At 42.7% G+C, this 21,981-nt stretch overlaps 1 protein-coding gene across 1 annotated transcript in view; it reads right to left on the reverse strand.

The window, feature by feature from the left end:
* Positions 1 to 21,981, reverse strand: part of COL6A5 (collagen type VI alpha 5 chain) — an 89,237-nt gene that overhangs the window by 25,587 nt on the left and 41,669 nt on the right. Inside the window, exons 23-36 of the mRNA XM_053930345.1 lie at positions 21,767 to 21,829; positions 20,671 to 20,733; positions 18,909 to 18,971; positions 17,414 to 17,464; positions 17,257 to 17,292; positions 15,842 to 15,904; positions 14,555 to 14,617; positions 11,443 to 11,478; positions 11,297 to 11,333; positions 7,983 to 7,994; positions 6,573 to 7,060; positions 5,534 to 5,627; positions 4,322 to 4,981; positions 1,622 to 1,712 (exon numbers count right to left, since the gene is read on the reverse strand). Coding sequence (XP_053786320.1) covers positions 1,622 to 1,712; positions 4,322 to 4,981; positions 5,534 to 5,627; positions 6,573 to 7,060; positions 7,983 to 7,994; positions 11,297 to 11,333; positions 11,443 to 11,478; positions 14,555 to 14,617; positions 15,842 to 15,904; positions 17,257 to 17,292; positions 17,414 to 17,464; positions 18,909 to 18,971; positions 20,671 to 20,733; positions 21,767 to 21,829 — 1,820 coding nt within the window. The remainder of the gene's footprint in view (positions 1 to 1,621; positions 1,713 to 4,321; positions 4,982 to 5,533; positions 5,628 to 6,572; positions 7,061 to 7,982; positions 7,995 to 11,296; positions 11,334 to 11,442; positions 11,479 to 14,554; positions 14,618 to 15,841; positions 15,905 to 17,256; positions 17,293 to 17,413; positions 17,465 to 18,908; positions 18,972 to 20,670; positions 20,734 to 21,766; positions 21,830 to 21,981) is intronic.

The following is a 21,981-nucleotide window of genomic DNA, read 5'->3' on the forward strand; positions in this document are numbered from 1 at the left end:
TTAAAATTTTTAAATAGAGGACCCCTGGACAATGAATGGGGTGGGGAGAGGATTGAATGTGGGAGATGGGGGATAGGCAGGGCAGGGGAGAGCAAAGGGGGAAAATGGGGACAACTATAATTGAACAACAAAACAATTTTTTTTAAAGGGAAAGACAAAAAAATGTCTTGTTGCATTGGCTTGGATTTGATGCACAAATTTGATTTGGTCCGATAGTAGCATAAGCACTGTAAGCATAGGGCTGTTGCAGCTCGATTTAGGTTTATTTGTACAGGTTTAAATAACATTACAATATTTTGTTGGGAGTTCCGCAGGACTTGATTTTCCTTTACATGGGTGTATGACTTGTTTGATGCTGGGAAACATTGGTTCACATGACATCAGTGTTACGTTGTCCCTCAGAAGGTGTTGGCTGTTGGCAGCTTCCTTGCTAAACTACCAAATAAACGAAATATAGCATTACAGGAACGGGGGCTTGCAGGAATTCCGAGGCACCTTCACCTTGCCACTTTGCTTCTGGATGTTAGAGACCTTATCTGTTCTGAGAAGCTCTTTGCTTGACTGCCACCTGAGAGTTCAGAGGAATCAGGGGTCTAACCTGGGGCTTTCACAAGCCTCTGGTCTGGGACCCAAGCTCAGGGAAGTATAGAGAGAAGCAGAGAGCAGCCAAATGGGCCACTCTCATTCTGTTTGAGGTTCAAGATTCATTCAGATTAATTATTTATGTTTTTATTTAGGAACTAGTTTTAAAGAGAATTTATAGATGCAACGCTATTGTGGGGTCTTTGCTGCTATATGTTGGGGATGAAACTGTGAATCATGCAGCCCCAGACTTCAATGAGACAAGACATTGGGATAAACTGTAATAATAGCCTCAGCACATGTACAAAAAGGTACAAACAGCCCTGTCCAGGTGGCTCAGGTGGTTGGAGTATTGTCCTGTATGCCCTGGTGGGGGTGCTTCTGTGATCGCACATTGTTGTTTCTCTCTCTCTCTCTCTCTCTCTCTTCCTCCCTTTTCCCCTCCCTCCCTCCCTCTCTCTCTAAAATCAATAAGCATATCCTTAGGTGAGGATTTTTTTTTTAAAAAGGTACAAGCAAGGAGGAATTATGGATTTTGTTTGAAAGTAAAGACAGGCCTCAAGGTGGAGACAGCTTCAATCAGGGCCATAAAAGATGGGTGGGGTTCTACTGGAAGGGACAGGGTCCTAGGGAGCATGACCAGAGGCCCAGGAGGGGAGTCAACAGTTCACACGAGGCAAACAAGAGTCCAGTGTGGCTAAAACTCGGTGCTTATGGTGGGAGAGATGGGAAGTGAGGTTGAGGGGGGCTGAGGCTAAATTGGGCTTTCTAAATTCTGGGATAAATTTCAACGTGGGAATTTCTAAGGAAACCATGAATTTAGAGGCAAAACTGTAATAAGGCTCATGAGGCTGTCTTAAAAACATCAATCCAGAAAGCACGCTTGATATGTAACTTCTGCTACAGAAAATGAAATGCATGCGGAGCCTTTACTTCAGAGACTGTATTAGCTTCCTTAACCTAATAAGCTGCCAACTGCCAGTCACCACCCAGCAGTACATTAACACTCATTTGTAAATGGAAGAGCTTTCTAACTCACAAGAAACGGAGATCTTGACCGTCCTCTTCTTGTGAATTGATGAGTCTACAGGCATTCTCAAGCGTCGGTGGTGGGTACTGATTGAATCCTCCTATTGAGAGAGCAAAGTTATAGTTAGATTTTTAAACTAGAAATTGTGTAAGCTAGGTAAAGAGAACCCCAACAGGAATCCTCTTCAATCAATAAATGTCACTAAAATATTTCAGCAAAATTTGGCTGGGGTGAAAACAGAAAATAGTAGCAACTAGAAACAGTATTTCAAACTTGATTTTAGAGTGTTTTGCAGCCAAGGGATTACCAGGATCAGGGGAAGAGACGTCCTCAAATTGTTCATTCAAGGGTTGACTGTGATGTGGAGGTCCACGGTTTCTGTATGCTCAGGCTAACATAATCTAGGGGGAATCTGATTCCGACTCTATAAAGCTTTTCCACTCAGACATATGCTAATGAATCAAATACAGAAAAGGTAATTTTTTATTACATGATTCTACTTCTGTGCCAATTAATGCTGATTTCTAGGAAGAAAAGAATCACAGAAAGGGTTTTAGCTTACTGACCTAAATGAATCCCTCTACCCCTTGCCATTGTTGTTCTACAATCTGTGAACTATTGACGAATGTACCATTTCATCCCTCATTCAGGAAAATGAATACTTTTCAGTTAAAGGGGGCCTTGGACCATTAAATGATCTAAGACTCCATGAAAGTATCTCACGAGTGTCTTTTATGGAGAATATATATGGTTTTATAATAATCGTATTTTTCTGGTTCTAAGATGAACAGTTTTTTTTCTATTTCCTTAAAATGAGACTCTGCCTTTTGATCAGTTGCATTTGTCAGTCGCTGTCAGTGAGGTAGGGGTTGTGAGGCAGCTGTTGTCTCTGCACGCGGGCACAGCAAACGCACCAGCACCCAACCTTGTGGCACTGGTGTCAGTGGTTTAAAAAATCCCGGGAAGTATTAGGAGAGGAGTCTTCTAACCCCTGCAAACCGAATGGTTATGGGAAGGCAGTGAACTGGATGTTTTAGCAACATCATTCAGGTGGAAATCAAAAGTAAGCAAGCTCTACATAATTGCAAAGCCCCTGAAGAGTCCAGCAAGCCCAGCTTTGAGTTATTTTATAGGCCTCAAAAGTGCTGCATCAGCATCAATCTTAATAGCACAAAGAACAATAATGAATGGGAAAAGGTGAATTCAATGACTCTGAGTCAAGAAATAGCTCACGAGACTCAACTTCTGAATGAGAAGTTCTAGGGATGCCTTACCCAGTCTGTTTCACGGCACAAGTGCTATATGATGGTCTGTCTCAAAGAACTCTTCTAATTACTATAAAATAAAACGCTCTAAAAGGAAAGTTACTGTCAACATTTAGTTGGAAGCATTTTTCTTTCTTTTTTACATAATATAATGATGCATCATACAATCGAAGGCATTTAGATTTAAAGAAATAACGTTATATTCCCAAGTGGGCAAATTGCTTCTTCAATTGAATATGAGCTAGAGGAGAAAGGTGGAGCTCTCTCTGCGATGAAGAACAAAGTCTCAAGATACGGTCGCTATGGTGGTGTTGGAGATTCCTTAAACAGCAGGGCAACTTTGGAATTCTAGGGGCTGGGACTGGTTTCAACAGGACCTGACTCTAAACCTGGCAGATCCCCAGAGAGAGCAGGTTCAGCTCAGATTCTTTGGGATCCTCTAGATCAAGGTTTCTCAACCTCAGTGCTATTGCAATTTTGGGCTGGATTATTCTCCGCTGTGGGGGCTGGGAGGGTGTACTGTGCACCGTAGCACGTTTAGCAAATCCCTGGCCTGTACCCAGTAGGTGCCAGTGGTATCCTCCCCCTCAATTGTGACAGCCAAACATGTCTCCAGGCATTCACAAATGCGCCCTGAGGAGCAAAACTATCCCCAGGTGAAAACCACGGCTGTAGAAAGAGTGTTTCTCAAGCCACTTGTGGTGAAGGACAAGGTGTTTTTATTTCTAATCCTTTGCAGACTGATACATCTTATTCAGTAAGACAAACCTCACTGCTTTAAAAGTTTCTAGATGCTTACTCTCAATTTCTGTATTTCTCTCTTCATAGCTCAGTTTGTGAACTAGCACCTATTCAGTGGTGACACTGGAGTGCCTTGCTACGCAGTGTCATTCTCGGACAGGAGTGTTGACATCACTAGGGAAACTGTTAGAAATGCAGAATCTCAGCCTGCACCTTAAACATAGTGAATCAGACCCTGACTTTCAACAGCTATGTGTTGTGTGCTCACACTCTTTGGGAGCAGCACAGGCCTGGGCTGTCCTTACACCCTCACAGACGTCTCCAGGGTGGGCCAAGGCTGGAAAAAATCCTGCTGCAGCAGAGAAAACTTGTATTTAAGTGCTCATCCTGAAGACCACCTAAGGGTGGCTAAAATTTCTTTAGTTGAGCATGTGTGGCTCAGGAGACCTCCGGTGACCCTGTGTTTTCTAAAGTGCCAAGTTCTGTCTAAGAGACATCCTGTCACGAAAAAGGAAGGCCTGACCACATGACAACCAAGGTATAAACAGGATATAATCAGATTAGCCCCACCCCTTTTCCCAAGTCACCGGCAGGCTAATTCATATATTTGGGTTAGCTACAGATACAAAAACAAGTTAGGTTATCAACATTATTAACAAACTAATTTGTTCAAACCAACAGGAAAAACAAAATAATGACTCACGTCTGACCATGTATACAAATGGCTTTAAGAACTTCACGATATAATCCAGATCTGGTTTATGAATTCTCCCAAGCTGTATCAGATGGTGATCAAGTGGGTAGCTGGCCAACTCCTCCAAGTTGTCCTCATGTGGAGAGCGCAGGGAAATCACAAACATGACATAGCCTTGACACTTGGCCCTCAGGGCCACCTTCTTTAATAATTCCCTCCTCTCGTGGTTTTCTCCAGCTGAGACCACAAAGATGATCTTATGTTTTCTCAGGTTGGGAGCTTTTGGGAAGAGATTCTCTAGGGTCCACAGTAGGGCATGACCAATGGTGGCTTTTCCATTCAGCTGCTGGAGGGAATTCTGGATGTGGCTCTTCATTAGGACTTGGTTGTTGTAAGTTGTAAATCCAAACTCTGTTCTTACTGCCCCCTTCTTTCTCCTAGAGCCATCCCAAGGAGAATAGGTCACCAAGGCAATCCTGTCCCCAGAGTCTGAGATTAAAGGGTCCGAAGCAATGTTGAAGTTGTCGAGCATTGAGCTCACCAGGTCTTTCATAGCCTTAAACTCATCTTTTGCTATATTCTCAGAATTGTCTAAGAGGAAAGCTACATCCATGTGTGAATCTTCAGGTAAAAGAATCTCTGTGATGCAAGCATTTGGAGAACATTTATCTGAAAATACATAGAGAGGCACATAGAGAGGCATCATTGATTTAATGTTGGCACAAGACTGTTGTTGGAGATCTTCAAGTGACTCAGTGACCGGTCACCAAGAATTAATAATCTGACTAACACTTCTTTAATCTCACATCATTTAATTTACTGAGGAATTTTCAACATCCCAACATTTCTGTAGCAATTGGTAGACAATTTGAGAAAGTTATTGTTAAAAGCAGATGTGGGCAGCATGTGTACTTAAAATCTATGAGTCATGTCCAAACTCAGAAAATATCTTCAGTATTTTAGAGGCTTTTGATACAAACTACCAAACTGTCTCCAAGAAAACCCACATCAATTGACATAATCTTCTAAACCAATTTTCACATTTTGTGGAAACTGCAAACATTACAGAGATTGAAACCCTGATATATGGTATTGGAAAGCAGGAAAACTTAAAACAAAACTTGCAATCAAAAGGAGAAATCTCTGACAAAGCCAGCTTTAATAACTCATCCAGAGGACATTTAAGTGTTTCGGCACAGCAAATTCTTCCACTGGACTTACCGTAGCAAAGGGTGCAGCGCCAAAGTCTTTCTGATGATTCATGTTGCCCGTCGGAGGGAGGTGGAATCACCTGAAATGTCCCAGTGTTGTCAAACTATTGAAAAAACAAAAAGCATGTGCTTATTTGTTCATTTTCTTTAGTCATTATCAGGAAGCCATTGTGCGCCCACTTTAAGGATTAATTTGAAAAACACCCCACTAGTTACCATTACCTTGCATTATAGCCTTTGCTCTATCCAGTGCATCATTGCACGTACACACACAATCCTTCTTTTATCCTAAACATAACACCAAGAAGAATATAGAACAGGTGTCAGCATCCCTATTTTATGATGAGAAAACTGCCACAAGATAACCACCAGGTCCATCCAATAGGGCAGGTATTAAAAGCTCACTCTTATTTCCAGGCCTGCAACTCTGCACTGAATTTTTGCATGCTTCTGATTAAGCACCAGCTGATCAAGTACCACACATCAGCTTCTGAAGTTGGGTCCTACAGAAATTTTACACTCATAAGTTTTCTTTGGCCTCTTTAAGTAGTGATCCTAACTATTTCCACCCTGATCACACTATCTGCAAGATGGCGAGTGGACTTCCCACTCACAAATTCCAATTAAAAGTCCATTTCAAAAGGCAGTTGACAGCAGACACTAAGTCGATGCCAAATTCTTGTTAGTACACTGCCTGATTTTGTGTTTCTTGATTACATTTTTTGCTTTAATACTCACTGGAATGGACAATATGTAGCATTAATTAATTAATTAATTCACTCATTCCTTGAGTCAAGAACTATTCATTGGGCATTTACTGTGTGAGGCACAGTGCAAGGCAGAAGCTTTTATTGCAATAAAATAAATCTATTATTCCCAGGTAATGAGGAAGGTATCTCTCAACCCACAAAGATGCTCTTGCTTTTTCTCCATTTCCATTGGGAAAGTGGTTAGGAAAGCCACATATCTCCCCCTACTCCCCACCATTCCCCTCCTGCTGGTAGTACTACTATCTTAAAAATGAAGAAGTTGCCAAGAGAAGTTCTTACCCCAAAAGCCTCATCAAGAAAATCCTTTCCATTAAAAGCGAAGACTGTTGGACTGATATCCAGGGCGCTGAGCTCCATGACGGCCGTGATGATGGATGACCTACTGGGTGCTTGCCCGTTGCTAAAAAACACACCAACTCTCCTCACGTTAGCTCCCGCAGATGTCCGCTTGAAAACGTTCCGGGCCACAAATCTCATCGCATTGCCAATGTCTTGAGCTGCTGTGGGGCTTTTATATTTCATCTGGGAAAGAAGCTGGAGGAGTTGCTTCTTGCTATGGTAGTCGGACCAACGGATGAGATAGCTGGTGTCTGAATCATAGGAAACCACGGCAACTCTTGCTCCCACAGGGCAATTGTTTTCCCTGATGTTCAGGTCATTGACAATTGAAGTGATGACATTCCTCATTTCATTGAATCTCCATTCTGTGATACCATAGGACTGGTCCAGGGCAAACACCAGCTCTGTTGGATATAGTGGACACTTTTCTACAAAAATGAAAAACAGAAGTATTAAGTTATATCACTGGATCGAAAGTCTTTCCCAATCCCTTTACTTCCAGTAAGGCTGGTTCACACCAAGGTCTAGGAAAATGCAAGTGTTATATACAACTCTAGAACTGGAGGTACCAACATTTTAGCTTAAAGGTGTCGCATAAAAATAGGGCATTAAAATTTGGTTATATAAAGTGCAGACTTCCCAGCCTTTCTTTCCTAGTACCCATCAGGGTACCTGGTAGATTTAATTCTAATTCATAGAGTTTTATAGGGCACTTACATGTCCAAAGTTTTTGTTTTGTTTCAGAATTAAAGTGAATGGTGCCATAGTTGGTGATAAGCTCCAAGACCCTGTGCGTTCACTTCAGCAGGCCTCTAGGAGACCAGGAGCCCTTGAAGTGAACTGGCTTTATTGGCAATGTCATCCAAGGGATGTAAGGCACCCTGCAACGCTGATTGTGGGGTAGGCCCTCGGAAAGCCCTTCACGGCAAGGTCAGGTTGACAAATGGAGGAGGGTATGTGGTGAGAAGAAAGGTGTGGGTCAGAGAGAATAAAGAACACATCGCCTAACCAAGAAGGTGGTGTCCACAGGGTCAAGCAGCAAACAGGGCAACAGAATATGGCCAGTCAGAGAGCCCTGTCTCTGAGTCCCGCAGCAACACAGGGCCCACTCCATGTACAAACTGAGTTGTGAATTGGGTCGGGACCTGGAAAGAACCATAGAGTGAAGGGCCCGTTTTACAATCAGGTCCAACACGACACGGTCAGTCACAGTCCAAATCAAAAGACGGAAGTGTCTACCTAGAAGGAAGACGTCCTTATTCCCACGGGGTGAGAGTTTTTTTTTAAGTTGGTCTTTTCAGAACATAGTAATAATTTCAGCAAGAAACATAGTATGGTAGGAATACTCACCTTCCCAACAAGCTATAAAAATGAGAAGAGACAGAGAGAGAGAGAGAGAGAGAGAGAGAGAGATAAGATTTGATTACACTTTTGGAACACAGATTAAAAATAATCTGAAACAATAAAAATTTCAACAAAGTTTAATATTTTTTTGACTCTCAGTGCACATGAGGCTAACGCCTAAGTTACGGGGAAGCCAAGGATGAAGGCTGGAGGCTGGAGAAAGACGTACACAGAATTTCATTAATTTGTGAAACTTCTGACCCTTTCTCCTTGTGAGTCATGGCCGGCAGACTTTAGCAGAATTTTAGTTAAAACCTGAAACACTGGTCACTTGTCTTAGAAGCAGACTAGATGAGCCCCTGATTAAATGGTGAGATAGCTAACATTTAATTTGTTTTGTATCTCTTCTTATAGCCTTCTGAGAGCCATTTAGCAAGGCAAGGCTAAACTATGGGGTTTATTTTCTTCTCTGATAAACACCCTGGGAACCTCTATTTCCCTGCAATAAATACTGCGAGGATTGCCAAATGAACTTTGTCTCTGCTACATATGCAGCTCCTGTGAGTTATCTTTATATCCAGAGAGAGGAGGGAACCTCCCTCCCCCCAAGGGTTTCTCCTCAGCAGAATAGCATCTGGTTTCTCTAAGTGATTTCCTCTGTCAGATGAAGTGGGGAAATCTTTAAGTAAGCACAGGCCTGACAATTTTTGTGTTTATTTTACTCAGTTCCTAGGAAGCAAATGAGTCACTCCAATATAATGAAAAACTGTGTTAGCACCAACAACAAACTGGCCTTCCATCCTGCTGCCCCACAGCTGGGTTCCCCTCCCATCAACCCTATCAACGTCTTTTGTCTTTAGCCTCTGCCAACACACAGCACAGAACCCACAGCCTCCTCTGCATTACAAGGCCTGAAACAGAAGCCTTTTCTTTTCACAGAGAACTTTTTTATTCGTTAACTTCCAACCCAGCTATGAGGCTAGAAGTTGGAAATAGGCACACCTGTCTGGGTTTGAATCTGGGTGACTGGGGAGAAACTAGTTGACCTCATTGAGTGTGTTTCTCTTTACATTTATCTTTTATAGAAATCCTCTTTAATTATGCCTGTTCCCCCAAAACTCTACTCATTTGGGTCCTCCGGTGTAATTCTCAACCACGCTCGTCTCTCGTCATTCCCCCCAGCTTCCTAGATCTCTTATTTTATTCTGGGGTTAGGGTCCTGGCCACCAGTTCAGGACCCAGCCCTCGTCCCTGTGTGGCAGAGAGCGGCTGCAGGATTTGAAGAGCAAACCTCTTACCAGGAGTATGAACATGCAGGGCCTCGGTGATGTTGTCCATAAAGTGAATTAGCTCTAAAGGCCTGTCACCCAAATCCTCATCTAAGATCCAAACTCTGCAATTTCATGCTCTCTAATCAGCACCTGCCTGGTTATAGAGCCCACCACTCTGCCCTGCCCCCCCCCCCCCCAATTTCTCAGCTAATTCCTTTCATTCAGTGTTGGAAAACTACCTTCAAATCCTAAACCCTCCAACGGCAAGTGTTCACCTACCCAGTTCCTACTGCCTCCTTTGTTCTTTCTCGGGAAGGCATCCCTCGATTTCCCTGAGAACTAGCAACACCATGAAGGGAGTCTGACCACACACGCACCTCCCCTACTATGGCTCTGTCTTTGTCCTCTCCCGGTGACCCCAGGCCTGTGTCTCCCCTCTTCCCTGTGCTGGAGAGCCTTGCTACTTCTCAAGCTATGCCTTTCATGAGGTCCCTTCCCTTTGAGTCATTTCTGCACTGGTTTCTTGCTTCTTTTCATGTTGCCCACATTTGGCAGGACTTCCTCATCTCTGCAATGCCATTCTCTGTCCTTTGATCTCCCCGAGTTTATCTCTTGGGGTTCTGTTTCTGTCTCTCTAGATTCCCATTCTTTGGAACCGCACCCATCCCTGTGGCACTAAGGACAACAGACACTTGAGTGACTTCAACACATGAGTCTCCTTTCCCTGACTCTCACCTTTTTACAGGCCTATTTCATTGGCTGCCTGCATTTCACTTAGGCCTATACAACATTATTCTGCCTGTAAAATGTTTAAAGTCAGCACGTTTTCCTACCAGTCGATGACCCTTTACAACCCCTCCTCTGCCTTCTGATCCACAGTGATACTAAGCCTCTCCCCATCTGGCCTTAAAGGGATTTTAAACTTGGTCCAGTTGTTGTTCTGTCCTTGCCACATGCTTGCAATGGCTGCATTTTCACCCAGTGTTCTTCAGTAAAGTCTCTGACTTTCCCATTTTACATTTTTCTGGTTGTGATTGTATAAGCATAATTATAAACTCCAACCCAATCATGAAGACTAATCACCTAAAATTCTACCACCCTAACCCAAGTTGTTATACTTTTCTACCTTTGCCTCTACTATTTATTTGTGTGTGTGTGTGTGTGTGTGTGTGTGTGTATATATATATATATATATATATATATATATATATATATATTCTCGCCTATATGGAAAAATGAGGATCCAACTTAATTTTATACTTTGTAATGGCAATATTTTTCATATTCTGATTGTCTTCATAAAAAACATATCTGCTTACTATTTTCCCAGAATATAATGCCCCATAATGTGATTATGCTGTAAGCGTAGAGTCTAAGTGTACAGTTATTTTGCTCTAATGAATATTCCAACATTCATCTATACCTATAATTTTTTCCTTGTTCTGCTTTATTTCCTTTGGATAAATTTTCAGAAATGAGATTACTGGGTGTTTTCTACCTTATTTCCTTCTTTCATAACCAAAGACGACCCCTCTATTTGTTGACTTCTGCTTTTTTCCTACGCTGAAACTATTGTCTTGCCAGTGCCCATCACATCCTCATAGTGGGGATTCAATTACTCCCATCCAGGGAGCTTTCATTAACTAAGTAACTAACCAACTAACCCCAAAGTCCCATGTTCATTCCTTTAATACCAGTTACAACTTTCTCTCAGTTATAACTTTGTAATTAACTGTTATATGAATGTGAGCTCATCCACACACCATTTGAGTTGGTTTCTGCTTGCTTCCCATAGGCATGTTTTCTCTCCTATATGAATTGCACCTCATGAGCTAAGTTAAAGTACGTGCCATTACTGATCTCCCTTTATCTCCCACCGTTGATGGGAGCTGTTCCCACAGCAGGCTCTCACGACAAGCCTGTGGCAGAAGACGTCTGCCTTCTCCACCAGCGAATTCAGCCCACTGATCCTGCGCGCCCACATCGCCTTCACCCTAAGCGCCCTCACCAATCACTGATGCTCTCCTTCCCCGGCGCACAGATACTCACGACTGTGGTCCCGCATGAACTGGATCAGATCACATTGCTATAAATAAAAAAAGAGAATAGAAGAGTGAGCACAGTGACCTCCGAGTGGCCATATTTATTTTCCGGCGGACTGGGTGGGCTTTCTTTGTGAATAAGGAGATACATACAGAATATATAGGCGTCCCTGCCATGCCTTTAGGGCCCTAGAAAAACAAAACCAGAGAAGGTTATTGGTATATGAACTGGAGTCTTTAACATCAAAACAAAAGCAGAGGGGAAAAAGTCTTCATTCTTTTTTTTAAGTTAAAAGTGATGTATTTGCATGTGCTTATTTTATTTCAGAAAGACGGAAATATCTGAATTTGAATAACCCTAAGTTGGTTATTTGGGGGAAGTTTCCAAAATAGTGGAGTACGAATGTTTGCAACATGTATTATCCACAGTGGCCAAGATATGGAAACAACCCGCGTCCTTTGATAGATGACTGGATACAGAAATGTGGTGCGTATATACAATGGAATACTACTCAGCCATAGAAAAGATGAAATGCTGCCATTTGCGACAAGGAGAGATCTTGCAAACACCATGCCAAGTGAAATAAGTCAGATAAAACATAGTCAGGAACCATGTGCCTTCACTCGCAGATGGGATATCAAACTGAGAGCAACAAACGAACAGACCAGACAAACCAACAAAAACTCACAGGCACAGCCAACAGCTACCAGAGGGAAAGGGGATGGGGGGCAGAGAGGGTAAATGGGGACAAATACATGGTGATGGAAGACCTTCTTTCTCGAAAGCACAGCTGGCAGCGAGCGATGACGTATTTCCTGATCTGGTGGATTACAACGCCCTTTCCCCCATTTCGAAGTGTCAAGTTTTTTTGTTTCGGTGTTAGATCAATAAAGCTAAAGTCTGCCCACAGTAAACTGAATTATCTTATTTCTTAAAGATATTTGTACTAAAGATATAACACTTAGAAGGCACTTCTCACTAGGTAACTTGAAATTGTAAACGGCAGCCTTCCCAAAGCATGGCAGGCAGGAGAGGGATTTACTGAGAACTCCGAGGTACAGGTTTATGACCAATCAAGGAGTTTCCAATGCAAGCAGCAGCCTACAGCCTCTACAGATGCGGAAGAACCAAAGACAACTGCGTAGGAAAAAGAAGCATTACACAAAAGAAGAGCAGACACGCTAAGCTCACAAATGCTCAGAGGCTGTAAGGAAAAGGAGTACAGGTACCGTGTTTTGCCGTGTATAATGTGCTCCTGTGTATACTGCGCACCCACATTTTTGGCCCAAACTTTCGGGAAAAAAACCTTTTGTTTTTGTTTTTTAACTTCAATATTTACTTTGATTTAGATACTTGTTTTTTGTATTATAAAGGAACTTTAGCATTTGGTTTTGGACATATCACAGTATGAGAAATTTTACGTAACAAATAATTACAAAACACAAGAACAGATACAAGGTACTTCAGGTACTACCCATGTATAATGGGCATCCTTATTCTTCCCTCAAAAATTTGGGCAAAAAAGTGAGCATGATACACAGCAAAATATGGCCATTAGTGAGATGACTCGAGAAGGTTCCAGAGAAAAGGCCGGCCTTTCCTGACAGAGTCAGCTTTTCCCTTTTCCCCTTCTTTCTTCCTCCCTTGTGTCAGGATCGGGTTTTGCCTTGGCAGCTGGTTCTTCATAAATTGCTGACATGGTTCCCTTTGGGCAACTGGGGAATGCTAGAATGCTGGCTCCAGAAAACGCTATTGCAAGCTCATACTCGTGCAACTGCACCGGCTCCCCAGCCACTCAACCACGAACATGAGCGCACGAATCTTTGTTCTAAATGTCACCTGGGTCATCTGTCCATCCATGCACCCGATAATCAGTGACGTGTCTGCTGAATGCCAAAGCACCCCACTCTACGCTGCTGGTGTCACCCAGAACAGTTGTGGCATCCACGAGTCTACCCATGGGAGAATATTCTCTTCCTGACCCAAATCGGGCAATGATGCCTCTCACTAAATGATGCTGACTCATGTCCTTCCCTTTACAACTGAGGGGGGAAACCAGAAAAGAATGCACAGCCACACAAACAGAGAGAGGGACAGCTTCTGGCCAATAAATAGGACGGGCAGCCGAGAATGTACAGAGGATAGGAACTACAAAGAGTATGTTCTAAAGGACTTCACTGTAACTTTGAGCAAGTTTTTAAGCAGAAGCTGCGGATCAAGGGCCTGAGACAAAGAAGGCACATTCTATCAGATCAGCGGGGTCAAGTACAAGACCAGGAAAATATGGGATCCCCCCGAAAATATGAGAGCTCCAGAATCTGGACAAGGATAAGTCCAGACTGGGGACTGGCTCACGGACTAGATTCCCACCCACATGACTAAGAATATTTACCAGTTAACACAAGAGAAAGAAAAGATTGTCTCAGAATATCCATTATAGCTAATCGATTCTCCTTCTACTATGAATTCAGTCTTCCACGACCCCCCACGTTTTTTGTTTCCCGTATAAAGTCCCAAGTTAGAGGACTCCCTCAGGGAGTCAGAACACACTCACAAAGCACAAACCAAGGTGAGCAGTTTCTCCACTCCTCACACAAGGCCGCCTGAGCCTCCCACATACAACAGGGGCCAAGGACATGTAGTTCTTACCTGACAGTGCTCGGTAGGGGAAAGAGAGCATGTAAATAAGTCATCACAATAACATGAGAGAGACTAATACAGAGAGATGGGCATTTCCTCAGAGGGAGATGGGCCTGACTGCCCAGGAATGCTTCCAGGGGTGACATTTCTCTTATCATGGAATCATAGTGGAAGCTGCAGTTATATTTCCAAATATCTCTCGGGTTCAAATTTTGAGGATAGGAAGGCAATATTAATGGTTTGGGGAAATTCTATCAACTTGCCCAGCATGATGGAATTTTGCCAGGATACTTTTACGCAATTCCATCCCTATTTTTTAAACTTCAGTAAAAAAATAACAGTAAGAACTAATATTTGGAATGAACTTGACAGTTTAAAAAGAGTGCTCACTTGTGAGAATGTGATCCCCTCAGCTACCTTTTGAGATCGTTATCGCAGAATCCGTCATCTCCACTTTAGAGCTAACCTGAGCGACTGGGTGACTGGCCCAAGGGCACACAGCCAGTAGGAAGCAGAATCTGGACTTGAATCCAGTGCTTCTGATTTTAAATTCCGTGCCCATTCCATTGAACATCCTACAAACCAGTATAACATATGGGACTTAGTTCACACGGATATACTTACTCTCTGTCCAGGGGGTCCATGAGGTCCTCGAGATCCCTTTACACCTCTCAAACCTGCAGTGGGCTGCAGACAGAAATATGGGTTACTTTCCACATCGTCGAGCCACGGGGCTGCCACTGTTTCAATGAGACTTTACAATTAAAAAAATATTTTTTAAAGAAAGGAACTATTAATGCAAGTCAGTTCCTTACTCGCAATATAAATAGCCATCTTAATCACTGGGAAACGTCCGTTTCCCCCTGAGCCTCTTCATTTAGTGACACACTTAGCTCTGGCACTGGCTGTGCATTTAAATCTAGAGTAGTTATAAGGTAGGACTAGTGGAAAGGAAGAAAGAAAGAGAGAGAGAGAGAGAGAGAGAGGGAGGGAGGGAGAGAGAGAGAGAGGGGGAGAGAGAGAGAGAGAGAGAGAGAGAGAGAAAGAAAGAAAGAAAGAAAGAAGGAAGGAAGGAAGGAAGGAAGGAAGGAAGGAAGGAAGGAAGGAAGGAAGGAAGGAAGGAAAGAGAGAGAGAGAGAAAGCCAATATACTAGGGCACACAGATATTTAATTAAAAAAAACCCCTCCCAACTAACTGCAAAGGGTCAAATACAAAATATCACTGCCCACATACGTAAGAGGGCCTGGGAGGCCCATGTCAATCCCATATCTGAGGTGGTGGATATGGGTGCTAATGAAATATATGCAGCCAGACGGAAAGTATATGTTGAATTGCAACTCTTTCACGCCGATAATGACACAGCTATTCCGCTCAAAGTTTAAAGTGAAAGGACGTTTGTCTCAGCATTTCGTTTTAAAATAAACATAACATTCTGCTCTGCACTTCACTAATTAGAAGATCTCAACCGCCTTCCTTTTAAGTCATTTCAATGACTACCCCAGATGACCTTGGTGGTGGGTAGTGGGACTGTCAGAAAACCCGCAGGGACACAGCGGAAAGATGTCAGCTTCATTTCCATTCACAGGATCTGTCACAAGTGCCTTAGAAAAAGACCGGAAGACACTGACAACCCTTGGAACGGCCAGTTACCCATCTGTAAATCTCTATAATAGTTCAGAGTCATGGAACCACAGGCTTGTAGAGCTGAAAATGACCTTTTGTGTCATTAAGTTCAACTTTCCAGTTGTAGAAATAAAGACCCTGAAAAGGTGTGTTGAAGATCACAGAGCTAGGAAGTGACATTTCAGATGTCCTTGGGATGGAACAATAACTCACATTTATTATTGCAACAGAAAAGCCATGGTCTTTCAAAGAAACATGTTTTATTCCTGGAATTACACGTCACTTACTCTTAGTCCCCGAAATCCTTTGGGTCCAGGTGCCCCAGGAATTCCAGGATTGCCAGTTTCACCCTGAGGATTCAGATGTAAGAAATCAATCTTCAACCAAATGTTAAATATTTGCTAAGAACGAATAAAAATATTTCTCTCTAACTCAAAATCTAATTGATTTTATAACTATACCAGATATTGAACACTAAAAGTTATCTTCTCCTATCACTTGGAACTAAGTCATTGATATACATAGATATTCCATAAACTATTTTAAATGTCCTAAATTTATTTATAAATGTGTATAATTGCTATCTAACAAAAATATCTAAGAAAAATGCTTGAAAATCAGAGAAGGCATATAGAACATTGACTACATAAAATATTAACTAGTGAATTACTTCCTAAATTTATACAGTATTTCTGAAAAAAATTGAAGGTTAAAAAAATTTCTTCTGATGTTGGTAGGGCTAATTTTGGCATTTGTTTATCAATATGTTGATTTCACATTTAACCCTACATTGACATACGCTGTTTTTCTCCCTTTATCTGTATAGTAGAAAATTGGTCCTTTATAATGCGAACCCGTGTCCTAATAGTTATTACCCTTCTCCACCTAAGGAAAAAATCTCTTTTGGTAATTTACCAATTCAAAGCACTTTTAAAAGGATTTAAACATTGTCTTTTTTCCTATAGTTGATTTGATCTCCTTAATTAGACACCTTTTAAATCTATATTTTAAGTTTCAATTTGAGTATCACATTAAAAATGTGGAGGACACTCTTCTAGACAGGATACTTTTTTAAAAAAAGAAAACTTGGTCGCACACTTTCAGTGTATAAAACAGACATAACACGATCTCCTCTGGTTGAAATGGCAGGTGTATCTGGTTCTACAGCATGGAGGTGGGTTTCAAGCTGCCAGGTGATGAGGAATTCTGGAAGATGTTTGATCAGAAGGGTAACACAACTAAGGCTATGCTGTCAGGGGGAAAGTCAAGTGACAGTAGTGTTTAGGATTAACTGAAGCAGGAAGAAGTGGGAGGTAGGAGACCACCGAGAAGAACACTGTCATCTTTCCCGCGAGAAGAAATAAAGGCCACAAAACTGAAGGACAAATAACAAGAGCTGAAGCCAAAAGCTCTGAATGAGATCACCGAGGCAGAGCAGTCAAGGAGAGGACAAAGGACTACACTTGAGGGGACACCTAGAGTTAGAGTCACTTGAAGACAAGTGACATCACGCAATGAAGAACAGGACAATCTTTCCAATGTAAAGATTCATAGAGTGAAGCGTGGTCTTTTTTTCATGCAGCTCGTGTGAAACAACTGTCCTGCTTTGCGTTTGCTTCCTTGAGGTCTACAAGCGTATCTAAACTCTCAAATAAAAGGTTAAGATCACGGTAATTTCAAAAGAAGGTCATGTGCATAATACCTTTTCCCCCATCTCTCCAGGTAATCCTCTTGGGCCCTGTAATTTTCAGCAGAAAACATAAATGAATCAACACAACACTTCTATAGTATGATCATTTTTTCTCATATTATTTAGGTTTGATTCATCCATTAAAGAAATAATTGTTTTTCATACTTACCTTTACTCCTTTCCGTCCCATATGACCATAGCCTGGGATGCCATAATCTCCCTGTGAACACATCAGTTCATTTCAATTTCTCAAAACTGAAAATTAATTGTAATCTATACTGGGGAGGTCATAATGTTCGGAGAGAAGCACTGGGGACTTCTGGGTAGAGGGGACCTAATCGGTGACCTTGAACTCTGGGAACATGCTTGTTGCTGGGTTTTCCTCACTTCCTGCTTCTTCTTTGGCCAGCTCCACTCTGTGAACATTGCAGGGGTGGTCATTTAGGACTTAGGGAGTCAGTGGCTGTTACTTGCCTGGAGAATTAGGAGCTGGTCCAAAGGACAGAGATGAGGAATTCTCCAAAAAGGAATTATAAATGGCCCATAGACATATGGAAAAATATCAAACTCACTAGTAATCAAAGAAACGCAATTTGAAGCAGTAATGAGATACTGCTTTTTGTCAATAAAATTGATAAAGATTAAAATAAGAAAGTGACAATAGCCATTGTTGGTACGAGTGCCCTGAGGCAAGCATGCTGCTGTGTAACTCACGGGTGCACACATCACTGGAATTCCCTAAGGGCACTGTGCAATAGAGGGCAAGCCTGATTTAGATGCGCACCTAATCTTTGACCCCGCTGGGCTGCGTCTCAAAATTCTATGTAGAAATGAATTACAGTTTTGTTCCAAAACAATTTGGTTAGGTACAAGAATGTTCATTTCTGTTGCTGTTTATGGCAGTGAAAAACTAAAAACAAACAAAATATCCAATAAGAGATTGGCCAAATGAACTAAGGTACATACATTCAGTAGAATATTTTGAAGTTATTACAAGTGACGTTGAGGGGTAATGTAATGGCATGGAAGTATGCTCCTAATACATTGTTAATAGAATAAAAAGGGATTGGGGGTCTCTCTACAGGATATTAATGATAGCTATCTCAAAATGGTGGGATTATAAGTAATTTTTTTGTTCCCCATTTCCCATCTTTTATGCTTGGGAAGTTTTTTAATAATATCTTACATAAAAATTGTAATAAACATTACTTTCTAAAAGGTATAAAAAAGTTGTTCCTATGTGGGATGCTCCAGGGACTGGGACCCTCGTCCAGCCAGAGCCTCTAGAACAGATGCCCACTTCTTGGCCCCATCCCCCTCTTCTTGTTGTCGCCCTAGAGTATTGCAACAGCGGGGAGAAATGGGTGGTGCTGTTTTTCAACTGACACGTGTCTATATGGCCATATTGACTGTTAAAATACTGAAACAGCCTGCTCTAGCTTATCCATTATCCCCTCTGCATGCCCCCTTTCCCTCTGGTGTTCGCCCTCACTTTAACAGACCAGATAGAGAATGACGGCTGCAGGGGGTGGGAGAAATGGCCCCACATCTTCCTAGGAGATGCTGAAATGCCTTCATTACCCCAGACACTGTCAGCCTCCTTCTCTTTGCCTCAAACTGAGCCCTCGGAGCTGGGAAAGGGTAAGGGTCCTATAACCTCATACCTGTTTTCCTCGCTGTCCAGGTTGCCCCACTGGCCCAGGATCCCCAGGAAGTCCAGGTTCTCCCTAGCAAATGGGACAAGAAGAGTGTTAGACTGGTAAAATCAAACCTAGCTCTGTCCACTAGAAGGGAAGACAGGGATCTCAGTGAGGATTCAATGTGTATTAGGAGATGGGGTGTGGAAAACAGATAATGGTCTTCCCCTAAACAAGCAGAAAACATCAGCCGGATTCAAGGACTGCTTCCCAGTGTTGCAGAAGCACTGAAAGAGAAGGTAAACAGTGGGAAATTTACTCCAGGGAAAATCGTTCCCAACCAACACCTGTTTTTATTGTTGTAGAAAATAAACCATTGAACAAGATAGGTGTGATCCTGGGTGGAAAGAGAGGCAGACAGACGATTCTAAAGCTGTGTGATAAAGTTCAGGGCGCTATGGCAGCAAAGGGAAGGGGAATTAGAATTAGATTGGGTGGGGCTGGGAGGCTGGGAGGCTGGAGAAAAGGAGTGTGGATGCTGAGGCTTGAAGGATGAATCATATGAGCTGGAAGAAGGACCGAGGGACGAGTGAGAATATCCAGGTAGAGGGAAGGCACTGATGAGAAGCCTGGGGCAGGCAAGCAGGAGGGAGAGGAGATACGAAGCCCAGAGTTAAATAGAGTCCATCAGCAACTTTGTACTCTGTCAAGTTTACAATTCTATAATACACCATCTGTATGTTGTTCTGTGTGCTCACCAAGGTTCAGTCTCTTTCCATCACAATATATTTGACCCCTCCCCCCTCTTCTCCTCTGGTAACAAACAAGCAAATGAAATAACTCATTGACACAGACAATGGCTACTTTATACTCTGGAGATTTTCCTAAGGGTCCTGAGGAAGTTAAGATTGGCTACATAATTTGTGAGGCTCTGTGCAAAGTGAAGGCACAGGCCCCTTGTTCAAATATTAAGACTTTAAAACGGTGACAGCACAGTATTCAACCGAGCACGGGCCCTTCCAAGCTAGGCCCGCTGTGTGCCCGCACAGGTTCCAGGTCCCTCAGCTGACTCGGGGGAGGGAACTGCTGAGAGGTTGCAAGCAGATTGGAGAGATTCTGAACAGGCCAAAAGTGTGCTCTTGGACAATCTCCGACAGAGCCACCTCAGAGGAGGCGGGGTGAGGTGAACAGAGAACTACTTGTACAAGTAGATTTGAGTTCTGACCCTCCCCCCACCCTAGGCCCAACTCTGCCACAGTGTGCGCTCATGCCTTCAGGAAATCGGGATGCCAAAAAGATTTTTCAGAGTTGTTTTTTGATGAGTGAGATCACTGTGTCTCTCCTAGTGAAATGGGGCAGCTTCATGGAGAGGTAAGCAGTTGCCTCTCAATGGGAGCAAAAGAACGCATTAGCACCACACTGTTGTCTGTGTCCATGAGTTATTTCATTTGCTTGTTTGTTACCAGGGGAGAAGAGGGGGAAGGGTCAAATATATGGTCATGGAAAGAGACTAAACCTTGGTGAGCACACAAAACAATATACAGATGATGTATTACAGAACTGTAAACTTGGCACTTAGATAATCTTATTAACCAGTATCACCCCAATAAAATCAGAAATAAATAAGTTAATAAATAAAAGTTTAAAATCCCATCAATCTATGAGCAGAAAACTCATAGGTGATTAATGGTGCCTGGATTCAAACACGTGAAGAATGAACATGAAAAGCAAGAAAAAAATGGAGATAATTTTCCTCTCAGTACTGGAAGTCTACGAAAATAACACATACCGTTTTCCCCGAAGGTCCGGGTCTGCCGACACTCCCCTTAGCTCCCGTGGGCCCAGGAGCACCCTGAAAGACAATGGAAGATGGAAATGTTGGCGCTGCAGCACTTCTTGGAAAGCCCATTAGGTCAGTTCTGCTTTTCTTCCTGTCGTTTCCAACAACTCCTTGTTGCTTTCTTCACAAGGAACCCAGCCGCCCAGGGGAGAGAGAGATCGGGGCTGAAACCAGATGGCTCAGGCTACAGTCCAGGTGGAGAACCACAAGTCCTCATTTGCAAGGACACACTGACCATTTGGGGCCTCAGGAGAGACAGAAAAGGCACCTTGGACTCGACACACATTGTTTCTGAATGTGGCACATTTGTTGTAAGGGACCGATTTTGTTAGAATGACATACTGTGCCGTCATTTGCACACATGGGCATTGCCCCTCACACACACGTGAAACAGTGTGTTGAATGCATTTCAGTTTCCCAGCCCGAAATTGGACAAAAGTGCCTTTCACAAACGTGCTCGGGAGAGAGCTGAGCAAGCACGGGCAGCCCTAGCCTTCTGAACTCTCACCAGCTGAGCGGAGGAATTGAACAGATTCAGAACATTTGTCATATGAATCCCTCACCATCCAAACACTCATTACTCATTGTCAGGAACTCAGAACCAAATAGATTCAGAGGGTGAATTCAAAGTTGAACTTGGGAATTAAATAAATTTGAGTAGTAAAGGATGTTCTTAGAAGCAATTTCAAATATCTACAGTTAGTGGAAATATGCATGGCCTAGAGAATTTTAAAAGTTAGAAACACCAGAATAACATATTACATCTTGAAATGTCCACGAGTCAGCAAGATTTGTCCTCTTCCAGATGCTTTCTGCAGGCCGATACAATGGGTAAAATCCCAGTGATGGAGAAAGGGGAATGCTTAAGCTATGCACAAGGATTCCAAGCTATGCTAAACACTTGTCCCAAATTTGCCCCGAGTTAATTCAGAAATGAAATACTCCCTATGTAGATAATACAGAATAAACTATATGTGAAGGTGTTTCCGAACTAAGGAGAGAATAAAGATTGGAGACAACTGACTGTTGTTTCTGAGTCACTCACCTGAGGTCCTTTGTGCCCCTGGCCTCCTCTCTCTCCCTTCCTGCCGGGAACTCCATTTAACCCCTGTGCAGTAAGGAAAGAAAGACAGTGCAAGGAAGTCAATGAGAAACAGCCCACGATAAAGCGTGGAAAAGCTATGGTCTGACCCTTTGAGCAGCCTTCTACCTCTCAGGTGAAGCATTACTTCGGAAGGAATTGAGGGGACACCCAGCCTC

Source organism: Desmodus rotundus, chromosome 8 (genome assembly GCF_022682495.2).
Source record: "Desmodus rotundus isolate HL8 chromosome 8, HLdesRot8A.1, whole genome shotgun sequence".
NCBI classification, from domain to species: Eukaryota; Metazoa; Chordata; class Mammalia; order Chiroptera; family Phyllostomidae; genus Desmodus; species Desmodus rotundus.